Genomic DNA, 12,074 nt, shown 5'->3' with positions numbered 1-12,074 from the left:
ATTAAGAGTGAGGGTGTCGGCAACAAGAGCTGACGGTTGCTCTCGTCCGTCCGCTGCTGCATTGTCTCTCGAGCGTGCTTGATCGGGGTCAGGTTCACACTTTCCCCCCCTCACCATTTGACTGAACGAAGGGGAGCGAGCCCCTCACTTACACTCTGATCTGCCCGGATCGGAATGCGGGGAGTAGACTCTCGGGGTGACTGCCGCTTACTCACTTTCCAGTTCCAGTCTCTTCATGTGTGAAAACAGATCTTATTTATGCCGTTGCTACCTGTTCTAGACTCCTTCCCCTCGACTTATTCTATTCTGGCATAGTGAAATCTGGGGCTGCCAAGCACTTGATGCACATCCACTGCGATTTCCGTTGTGTCGGCGGTTGGCCTGATCTCAACTGCAGTGTAGTTGCGGATCCTGCTGTTCGAATTGGTCCGCGCTCGCGTGCCGCGGATGCATGCACTTACAGGCCGCTCCCAGCGGGGTTACAGCGACTAAGTATGCGCAGCACGGAGTACGGGGTACTCTTACTACGCACATACACACGACGGATTCAGCGCTCGCATGCTAACTTCGGGAAGCTAGTATCGGGGCCAATGATGTTTATAAGCAAAGAGGCTCAAACTCCGTCACTCCCCCTACGCGATTTATATAATTAGGGCATCTCAACCGCCATCAAATCCTTGACTTACTATCTTCCACATCCGTCAAATTAAACCCTCTTTAATGCAGGCCTTGTACTCCCGTCGAGTCCGAGCGCTCGACACCCTTCCCCCGTACGTCCGTAATCCGTACTCCTTACGGGTCTGTTATCTTAGCCTTGCGCAGAGCAATCTGGCCATCAGCATGCTCAAGTTGCATGTAATCGAGCTTGGCAACCGCTTCAACTTTTAAGCATTCAGAGGGCAGCCGATTTCTTGATGAATTCTCGAGACTTGTTCAGGTCCGGAAAGGCCGGTTCCAACATCCGCTACTCCGCGTCCTGGGGCATTGCCAAACGGTACGAACAATCACAACTTGGCCCCTTGGCGCCGTCGAGTGGACCGCCCACCTTTCCTCACCTGCCAATTCGACCCGTTATACGTTACTAGTACGCAGTAGTGCACCATCGGCCTTGGCTGGCTTGGCAACCATCTCCCTTGGCTTAGCCTGGGTGTGGTTGTTTTGTTGTTTCTAGAATTACCCCCCCCTCCCCCCCCCCCCCCCCTCCCCCTGACCCTTGGCCGCCCCGGTGGCTGTTACACTAGGCTTTCTGGTAGACCCCGGCTGCCCCTCTACCTTTTTGTCATTTGCTCGTTTCGGCTCACCGTCACAAAGAAAATTTTTTTTTTCTCTTGCCGATGCGATCATTTCCCAGAGGAAGGACAAGATGTTGCGAGGACAGCCCCCCATCTGACCACAGCAACCGTGAGTCACGCACGGGTCCAGGGGATGTTTTGGTGCCCTACACTAATGGGCCCCTTCTTAGGGACGCCGTTTGCTGCGTTGATGTCCAATATCAGCGGGCTGTTTGGTCTTGACCGACGGGTAGCCAATGGGCGAAGGCGGGCTAGTTCTGGCTGCAGTGTTCTCGACCCCCGATTGGAGAAGGGCGACCGACCGGCCAAGGGAGCGGCAACGCTGCAGCTTGTGCTGCTCACCCTGGATCCACAAGTTCAAGGTGAATGGCATTCTCTTTGCAGCCCATGATGGGCGTCAAAAATAGGCAATTCTCCAAGCAAGTACTCTGTAATGGGGCAAAGCTAGCCGACTTCGCTCCCAGTCTGGCCTTCACCGACACTCCCAGGCCTTGGAGAGGTACCGACCCTGCATGGGCCGGTGCACATGTTCACGCCGGGAGGGCGGGAAGAGGTGCGCGGCAACATCTCATACGTCGAGAGCTCTCCAGACCCTGGACCAGGGCCTCTGACGTAGCGGATTGCGCACAAAACCTGGGACGAGATGCGAAATTAACGATATCTCTGACCACTACCCGGCGCTGCCGAAGGTGGTTTTGCAGAAGCTGAGAGAAAAAGGACGAAGGAGCACCTTACCGATGACCGGAGGTGAGGTACGGGGTGCGTTCGTATCCTCAAGGGAGACTTACAGAGTACTCGACCTTCGGGACCCGTAGGTTACGACACCCGGTGGCCGCCTTAACGGGCCCCTTGCCGCGACAGAAAGAGGGGCAATAAGACCAGTATGGTAAGAGAAAAAACAACACCTTGACGGTGCATGCCCTTCTCGAGCTGAAAGCGGCCGTTTTACGCCGGCCGGGAGTCCACACACGGACTGGATCAACCATCTGGGTCACCAAACGGACTCTCGTTCACCGTGTACAATGGCATCTTCCAAGATTCAGCTGCCCCTCCTTATCTTAGCCTCCTGGGCCAGTTACAGGCGCACATCAAGTCGACGATGTGCGCATCTTCGGTCAGATGGCCCGGCGTCACCGCCCAATGCGCATCCGCGAAATCCCAGTTGGAGGCCTTAGCTAACTCGAGCTTGGAACCAATGGGAGCAACACCACAAAATGGGCCCGTAAAAGGATTCGCCGCTTTGAGAACGAGACATGGAGACGTTGATTGTCGCTCCAGGCTCAAGCCGAGAGATACGCGACGCGAGGGGTTATGCTTTGCTCGGAATTTATCTGCACCGTCGTACCCAACGAAACCAGGAGATCCAACGCCGACTACCTGATGCAGATTCGGAAAAGGCGGACAATAAGAACTCGGATTGTCGGATCTCAATTGCGTGCGTCACCAATCACTTCCACATATCGAACAGTTTGTTGCGTCGAGCCCCCCGTTTTGCTCATTTTTATTTTATTTTATTTTCCACAAGCGCATTAGCGCAGCGAGGCTGCTTGGTGTCACGCAGCCAAGTGCGTCGCGCGCAGAGGGGACCCATGCACTACCAGACGCAGGGTGCGGGCAGACGCAGTACACTACGCACGCAGTATGTGCAGAGTTACGGATTGTTGTAAAGCACATGCTGCCAAGAGCTGAAGCTCTTGAGAGCCAGGCTGCCAGGCTGCCAGTCAGGGCTCCATGTTTGCTAGGCGAAGTGGACTCGGAGGGTTTGGGGAATTATCGAATGCTGGCGGGCTGGTTGAAGGCAAAGGTCGGCCCCTGCAAGCCTCCAGCGCAACTTGGTCAAGCCCCCGCTTCCCGAAGCCGTTCCATGCTACTGGGGCTTGATGGTGCCTGTGCACTAGCCACTCGGGGGCTCATTCAAATTCATGATGACGTTTGCTGCCGCTGCCAGCTACACAAGCTCGCGGAACCCCTGTCGCTCTTTCCACCAAACGACCGGATGCTCCACAAGCCGAGTCGGCAAGATGCCTGATTTGCCCGGCGTCCATCCGAGCCTTCGAAACCCTTTCCCTGTGTGGCGAGGGTTCCGAACGGTTGGGGCTGTGCTTCCCGAGGTTTTACAGCTTGAAGAAAAGCTCGGTCCACTTTTTGTTTGAATTCCTTCTGGCGTGGCCTTGTCGCCCAACGTCAACGTCCCACAAGAATTATCATGGCAGGCCCTTTTCTTCGACGCGAGTTGCTTCGCAGGTTGAGCCACCAATTAATTCGCCGCTCTGACAAATCTACGCTGTTCCATACGTCACCCAGTCTCGCCTTCCCCATTGCCCTCGTCTCGACACCCCACTCCCGTCCCTCTGGGGTTCATTTTTTTCCTTCACCGCAACCGGAAGAGGTGTCGGACTGGACAGCTCTGCGGCGCCTTAGGCCGCAATAGGTTCACGCTTGCCCTGTAGCTGGGGCCAAGACTTTTTTTTCTCGTTGCCACGGGCAGCGTTTGACTCACAGTCGCAGAGCTGCCGCAAGTGCGGTTATGAGGTTCTCGAGTGAAGCTGTTTGCCCTGCATTTCATGGTTGCCAGAGCTTTCAGCTCTTCGCCGCCAGCCATGGAGGCCGCTCAAGTTGAAGGTCAACCACAAACTTCGCTCAGAGAGACGCGAACACAAATTTTGGGGGTGCAAAACAACGGCAACTACCAGCGTGGCCTTGAACGAGACATCCACCGCCCCGTCATGCTTCACCCATTCGTCCGCTCTACGCAGTATTCCTTGGCTCGACCTTTTTTTTTTTTATCATGACTCACACACCCCTCCCGTGCATACTCTGCGGGTAAGGGCCGAGATCCCGCCGCTGTCCTGCACCGGCAGACACCGCCGATTTCCTGTTGTCTTTTCTTGTTTTTCTCGGCGGTGTGTTGTCCATTCGTTGATCCCCCCTTTTTCCCCTTTAATCTCTTTCCCACTTTATCCTCCCTCTGCGATTCGCCCATCCAGCTCCTAACTTGGTCGTCCCGATTGCACCAGTTAGTCCCCGGGTTTCGCCACTTTGGGCCGTGTTGCCTACAACAGGGGCTCTGCCCTATCTGCCTCCACTGTTGGTTGGCGTTGCCCTCCCTCACTTCCGGCTTCCCACATTCCTGTGTCTCTCTCTTCTGGCCTATGAAGGGAAAAGAGAGGCTCCCGCCGCTGAGTCGAACCTGTTTTTGTTATGGCTGAGGCGGGCTGGCGCTGACGGGGCGCCATGGTAACGGACGATGGTTCTGCTGGTGGTGGTGAAGGCTGCTTGCCAGGCAACAACGACAGGAGCAACTGTAACAGTGCAGCAGGACCACAAGACGTCCCGCCTGTCCATTCCTGCATCCCATTCGGTCTGGCTCCGTCCCGGATGCCTTGCGACCCAACAATGACCGGGTTTGCTGGTTCCTGCAGGCGACTTGCATTGTCAGTGCCTGCCTGGGCTGTTCTTTCTTGGTTGATCTGCGTTGCCACGAATCTGTCGATGTCCCCAAACTGCCGAGGTCGGTGTGGTGTGGTGTGCAGAAGAGACCTGGGCAGGCTCGGCTCCGAGGCAAGCGTCAAGGTGGAGGATCAAACTGGCTCCCCACGACATCATCGCTCCGGTATCCTGCCACTAGGCGTCCCCTCATTGCAGGGCTGTGGTCTTTTTGGTGCCGTTATCTTCTGCCGTATTGGACCAGTCATGACCGAGCCACCTCGTCCCCCACGGCCAGTCGTCCCGACTCACGCTTCACTCCCTCCAGGTGAGGACGTCGATTGGTATCTCTGTAAACTTCAAAGTCTGCTGAGCATGGCAATGACTTACTGAGCCGCTCCCAATTCCACATTTGAGATAAGTACACCCCCTTTGTCGGTCCCCAAAGGTATTGATATCACTGGGGTGTGTTTTCGAGCAGGAAGCACAAGCAGGTGTATCTGCTTGACACCGTGCAGATGCACTGTGGATTTCCTCGACTCTCGGAGGGGCTGTGCCGAGAAATTCCATCGTGCTGTGGTGATAGGTCGAGCCTGTGTCACAGAAAGGCAAAAGCAACCGTCACGAGACTCGGTTGAGAGATGCTCTTCCATTGCCCAGAGATGGAATTATTTTTAGTGTCAGGACGGATGTCTGGATGTTCTTGAACATTTTTCGCTAGGTGGAAGGATTGACATACCACAGGGCTGGAGCCGGAGGGGGAAGAGGGATGCGTCAGACGGTCGTTGCCTCCTCGTCTGGGGTCGAATTGTCAACTCCAGCTCTCTTAACAAGGTGTCGTGAGTCGGATACGTCCACCCACTTTTCTTAGCCCATTCTCCCATTCTCCGCCCATACTCCGCCTTGGGAGCTCCGACTTGCAGCCTGCCACTGTGCCCCCTTTGCGGTGACTCAGCTTGTGTAGCACCCCCGGGCTCAATCACCTCCGCCTTCACAGTTGCTCAATATTTGTTGTTTTTTCCCCGGGGTATGGCTCTTCACACCTCCTCCCGCTCTCTTTTCTCCAGGGTTCCTGTTGGTTGCCTGGCATTGTGCGACCCTGGAGCCTCCAACTTGATCCCGTCCAAGGCGATGATAGCCCCGTTGGGTCAGGGGCCACTCTGCACATCTTCCACTTATCAGGTCTTTATCATGACGCATCTGTAAGGCCTTGTTTGAAATGCAACTATGTACCTCGTCCACTGGGCTTGTGTTGCCTGAATCCTGTATGACACCGAAGTCATTGGTCGGAGAACCTCCGGAACGAGCTCAGCGCAGCACTCGCCTGCGAGTCGTGTCGGATGCGTGCTGATATGACGGAGAGGTGTACAGCGACGATGCCGAACTGCGCTCTTCAGTGGCAGTTGTGCTGGAGCTCCCCTTTCCAAGACCCGTCCCGCAGCGTCAGGAGGGTTGAAGGTGGTGTCTCCTGATGCTAGCATCCATGTCATGGTCGAGCGGAAGGCAGGGCGGGCCTCATTCTGGCCTTGATGCTGCCACGCATGCGTCGACATGTTCAAGGTTGTAAGTACATGCATGCATTAGGCCCGGAGCAGAGAGCCATGGGATTTAAGTGTATTCTTATCGTTGACGTCTCGTTGAGCTACCTAAACCCTTCTTCCCTTGCTCATGTTACAATCCATCCCAACCAGAAGCGAATGGGGTCTCAGAGAAGCTTTGGCGTCATGTAGTCGGGCTATTGTGTGCACACTGCCACGTTTCTCAGACAGAACACAGAGTCTTGTCATCACAGCTCCCCCCCTTTTTTTCTTTCCCCCCTCGTCCTTCTCGTAGCCATCGCCACCCTTCACCGGCGTACGTCGTGTCTTGTCAAATTTCAATCGCCCTGAATCAGCAGAGGCCTAGTCTCATTTGGTGAACCTTTGTACCAAATGTGGCATTCTTGCCGCTTCACCTCCCCCATGGAGCGCCGAGAGTGTTTTACCGTCCTCAGGTGTTCAAGTGCCCGTCTCACTAAACCTTCCTAGTGTCCACTTGGTTGAAGGGCGTCTGGCTCCCTCCGTAGCGCGGTGCGCAGCTAGAGCCTTGATTCCACCCAACTGGACATCCGCAAACTCGTCATCCTTCTTTTCCGTGCCTCAATGGATTTGCTCGATGTTTTGCCAGCCGGGAAGAATGACTCTGTCCTGCTTCCTTGTCCCGCCAGGAAGCGAGTGGGTTTTTTTTATTGCTCACTCGAGCTCTGGGCTATCCTCTGCAAGCCCGGCTGCTAGGGACCGTTTTTCATCGATTAATTAGGACATACCATCTGCGGCTTCAGAGGATGTCTACATCAACCTTGCCATCTCCTTACTAATTAGGTCCCAACCCAGCCGAATATGTCTGACTTTTTTGCTCCTTCTTCCAGCAGAAAAGTATAGCGATGCACTGGGGGGCATATTTGTAGGTAAAGAAAAGAGAAGAGAAAATGAAAGATTGCCTGGCAAAGAGGCACCCTGCGCACTCTGAGAAAGGAATTGATAGATGTAAGAAAGCCCCATGAAGTGCGTGTTTTGCTCCCATTGTGCGTATTCGAGAGCCGATTAACCAGTGCGCAGGGGAAAAAAGAAAGGGGAAGAAAGGAAAAGGAGATAGGCCATAATATCTGGAATGTCTGCGCGTCTTTGAGCGGAGAGCGAACCTGTGGGCCGAGAACAGCAGGTTGTGGTTCCTCAGACAGCAGCGTTCGATGCTAGGGAGGTAACAAGCCTCTGAGTCGAACAAAAGGAGTATCTCTTCATGGTGATAATAGCTACTCGGCAAGACAATATTTTGCGCCGTTGTAAAGGCTGGCCAGGCCTTCACTGATTGCGCTTGAGAGCCGTAGGTCATCATGGGAGCCTCCTGGAGATAAATTGGCGCAAAGGGCCAGATGGAGGAAGCCGGAGAAAGAAAGAAAGGAACTGGGAAGAGCAGCAACGTTGAAAACATAAAAGGAAAGAAGAACGATGAAGAATGGGAAAAATAACTAAAGGTTAAGAACGGAACCAATGTGCCCGACCAACTAATAAGCCTATGGCAACAGATAATTCTTTGTTAGCCTCCTCAGTGAATGATTAGCCCTGGTTTTTTCATCTGGAACCCACTGGGGCTGGGTAGCCGCAAATTTCTTTTTAGGCACTTGCCGTCCGAGAAACCGCTGTGCATCGCTCAAGAATGACCAGGTCTCTCAGCAAGCCGCGCGAGGACTGCTTTATCATTGGAGTGTTGTGGCGGTCAAAGACAGTATATGAGCCGTGAAAAAGGAAGGGGAAAGGGAAAAAAAGCATAGGCGATTCGGATTACGCTCCTTCATGGCGTATAATGAGGAGATAATGAAGATGGTAAAGCAACACCAGACTCAAAGCGAGCGTAGCCACTAGGCCAGATCGCACTCTTTTCTAGCGCTTGTTGGAAGAACTGTGATGAAGACTGAAAAGGAAAAGGAAAAGGAAAAGGAAACGGAGTAAAGAAAATTAGAGGGAGAACTGGATAAGGAATGGTAAAGTGGCCTCCCAGTAGTCAATTCGCTCCTCAGAAATGAGTTCTGTCCATAGGCTTCCTCTGATCCGCGACACCACTCGGCGCCTTAGACGGGCACGCAGCCTCTTCCCGAACGGAGAAAGACCCCTTTTGCTACTTTGTGGCTGCGCAAAATTTGTTCATCACAGGAGCTGTGCCATGTGATTCTGCTCTGGGGATGGGTCAAGTTCCAGAATCTGGAGATGGAAGAACTTCGAGAGAGAGAGGGGAGAGAGAGAGAGAGAGAGAAAGAGAGAGAGAGAGAGAGAGAGAAAGAGAGAGAGAGAGAGAGAGAGAGAGTATGTAGAGAGAGAGTATGTGTGTGTGTGTGTGTGTGTGCGTGTGGATGGGGGGTGGGTGGATGATGTATGTCTGTGTCCGTGTGTGCTGCTGTCTGGAGGCCAATAACTAAGCGAACGAGGGGAACGATCCCGAGTGTGCAGGACGCGGTCTGATGTCCGCGTCTCATCTGATCGGGTCAACGGGGGCGCCGGTCACTCGCGGGGATGTTGGACCCGCGCGCGGAGACCATGTCAAACCTTAAACCGACGACGATTTGCAAAGCCGACGACGTCCGTTGGACTGGGCATGGGTGTAGAGTGTGAAAAGATGATTATCTTGCGGCAGCAAATGCCCTGATCGGAAATGGGGGGTATGCGGGAGGTCGCTTGTCAGAGATGTGAAAAGAAAAAGAGTTCGTTTGGGTTCCTGTGGGCGTGAATAATCAATATTAGCCAATGCTCTCGGACCTGGGGAGCTCCGCTGCAAGATTGGGCACTGTCTAGAGGGAGGAAAAGGCAGTCGGGCACGCTGGATATTGTGCTACTTACCTTCGGGTTCTAGTGGAGGAGTGTTGTGTGCGTAAATCACGCGTCAGACGCGAGCGCACGATCCGGAACAGAGAAAAACTGGTTAGGAAAGGAATGGGGAAGGCAGGGGATGTCCGATGGCGAGGGAGTTGTTCGCTTTGTTTATGCTGCTGTCGCGCTCACTTGAGTGACTCCCTGGTTGAGTTTGAAGGGGAAAGGTAACTAAGTCTGGCGAAGAAAAGAACGATGGAGGATGAAGAGAGTCGAAGGAGCAGAGTATCGAGAGAAGTAGTAGGACTGGCCTTGGAGATGGGCGTGGAAGAAGTGTTTCGAGCCGGGATTGAGCGGGATGAAGAGTGGAAGCGAGAGTGGGAAAAGGGAAAACAAATCGAGCTGGGCAATTTATGGCAGAGGCGAGGGATCTGTGGCCAACGGGAACATTGGGCGCGACGGAGAAAATAGAAGAAGGCAGTGAACGATGGATAAGCAGGGAAAATAGTAACAAGAAGGTGGAAAGATGGAGAGAAGGATAATAATGAAAAGGAAACTGGATAGGGGGACTTACTAATTAGAAGAGTGTACAGTGGAAGACAATAGAGAGTCAAAATCAATGTAGGAAAAGTAAGGAGAAAGGCGCCAGGCCTCGAAAAGCAGCGCAAAAAGAAGATAACACCTCTCAAGTAATTTATTTATTTATTTATTGATTGATTGATTGTTGCCGTCACGGATGAACTAGGAGAGTGTGGAAGAGTAATTAATCAATACGTATTAGGTACCTTAGGTAATTAAAGGCAGGGGCTCGGAGGAAGCCCACATCTGATTGAGAAGGTTAGCAAAGATTGGAGGCCAAGTCTCTCAGAGCGCCGGGCTAAGGGGATCAATCCGGGCCAGAGAGCTTCCAGTTTCACAGGCATTTTGGTGTCCAACGCCTGAATGGCCGTTTCGCGCTGGCAGCTAATTTCACACCCGCTTCAATCGCCAGTGCGGCTTTTTGCTCTCTTCTGGGGGTTCCATCCGCAGAGTCTAATTTAACTAGGTATTAATTACAGGAACTGGTGAAGCGGAACATCCAACATATCTTTGTCCGTTCAACTATTCATCGCTCGAGTCACCCTTGCACTAGTTACAAGTCGTGGATGATTCGAAATATATGACTCGACTGGGAGAGACCGTGTTTCGCTGGCAGCAAGACCAAAGGTTAATTAGCAGCGCGCGCCATGTCATGGCAATGCCAGGTCCCTCGGGCCATAGCACCGAACTTGGCTACCTAGTACAGGGCAATCCCGTTTGCAGTGGAGAGCTTAGAAGGGCCCGGAAACTGCCTGGCCCTCCCGGTTCATTGCTCGATTGCGCGTTTCCCACTGCCCCTCGCAGCGGGGATGCATTCATTGCCCGTAACAACTTGGGCGACTTGAAGTACGCCTGAAGCGCCCCTCAACTGCCCCTCGGAAACTTGGAAATGTGCATTTCACTCTGTAGAGAACGTTGGCTGACCCTTTATATGCCAGAAGAACTGGTATCAGCGGATGCGTTGCCCTCGCTGACGGGAAGGACGACGACACCACGACGACCTGGGCGACTTGGAGAGCTGCTCGGAGCAGGACAGAACAAGTATGTCACAGGATAATTACGGGTATTGTTTGATCTCCTGAATTGCTGACAGCGGAAGGACAGCAGCATGTAGTTAGTGATTGATAATATTATATCGCACCACACCAGCAGCCCGCACGTCGTCTCACAACCGACACTCCTGCTGCCTCCACCCCCATCCAGGAAGAGATATCCCTGCCCAAGAATAATAACTAGCACTATGACCGGGCCGGAGCCCCAGAAAGGCGACGCTACCACCACCACTACCGCCAACAACAACAACAACAACAACGTCATCATCGACAAGAACGACTACGACACTCCCGCCGGCCTGCTCGCGCTCCGTGCGACAGCGCAGACCCTCGTCGCGACTCTCGACCGCCGTGCCCGCCGTATCCTCGCCGCGCTGGGCTCCGACCGGGCGACCCCGCGGGCAGAGGCCGAGGCGGAGGCGGAGCGGAGGATGCTCCGGGAAGTGGACGCCGTCCGGGACCGGGTCTGCGTAGGGAAGGCGTAGAGGCTGGCGGCGGCGGCGGTGGAGGACGTGGCGCGGATTGTGCGGTGGTTGTGGAAGGTTGGGGACGCGCTGGGGGACCTGGAAGTCTGGGGAGGGAGAGAGGAAGGAAGGAAGGAGGGAGATGAGTAGGTTTGTGGGATGTGTTTTGTAGTCTTTTGCTTATTAGGTTAGAGCCAGAGCAAGAGGCAGAACCAGAGGTGAGATTGGAATAGACAGGGATTACGTTTTTACGATGTTGTATTGTGGCATCGCATGGGGTCATATAATAATTATGTGAAGAATCAGCACAGCCGCATGACGATTGATTAATATCCTTATTCGTGTAATTAACTGACGCCTCTTTCTGTTCTCCCATTATGCATGTACAGTACATTAAGCTTCCGAGCTGAATGGCGTCCATCCCCGAAGAGACTTGTTCTGGGTCTGTCGCGTTCGAGGGAGCCCAGGGACGGCAGATAATAGCGAAGAATTCTGGGAGAGGGTGGCTACATTAATTATCACTCCGGAGAACTTACAGCGAAGCGGAATAGTGGAACACTGTTGCTGAAAGGGCCAGCAAAGGGAATGGCCAAGCCCCATCACGGGAGAGTATTCTTCTCTTGCCAGAGGTTCATTCACAGTTCAGGCCCGGAACAGCCATACTGATCCGAGATCCTCTTGTGGGCCGGCCGGTCAGCCAGCGGTAGCCCAAAACCCAGCGGTTGACTCCAAGCGAAGCTTTAATCAATAACAGCACCGGCACTTCCCACTCATTCTTGGTACCATACTTATATTGTCCACTGGCGGCTTATCAGTGACCTTTAGGTTTTTTTTTTATCGATCTATCCATCTCCCTCGCTGCGAAGACTATCCCCAAAGATTAATTAATTAATTAATTAGTACAAACATCATACCTCAATC

General features: G+C 53.5%; 1 protein-coding gene across 1 annotated transcript; it reads right to left on the bottom strand.

The window, feature by feature from the left end:
• Positions 1 to 4,318: 4,318 nt before the first annotated feature.
• P884DRAFT_262931 (uncharacterized protein) lies at positions 4,319 to 4,696 on the bottom strand. Its single transcript, XM_069441707.1, has one exon. The coding sequence runs from the start codon at positions 4,643 to 4,645 to the stop codon at positions 4,346 to 4,348; it is 300 nt and encodes a 99-aa protein (XP_069295221.1). The 5' UTR covers positions 4,646 to 4,696; the 3' UTR covers positions 4,319 to 4,345.
• Positions 4,697 to 12,074: the final 7,378 nt, after the last annotated feature.

This window comes from Thermothelomyces heterothallicus (assembly GCF_042370625.1).
Source record: "Thermothelomyces heterothallicus CBS 202.75 unplaced genomic scaffold P884_scaffold_23, whole genome shotgun sequence".
Classification (NCBI taxonomy): domain Eukaryota; kingdom Fungi; phylum Ascomycota; class Sordariomycetes; order Sordariales; family Chaetomiaceae; genus Thermothelomyces; species Thermothelomyces heterothallicus.
Note: the sequence above shows the minus strand (reverse complement) of the source record. Positions and strands in the feature narration are given on the sequence as shown.

Coding starts and splice junctions, on each gene's coding strand:
- P884DRAFT_262931 (XM_069441707.1), bottom strand. CDS start 4,645: ATGCAGGAATGGACAGGCGGGACGTCTTGTGGTCCTGCTGCACTGTTA.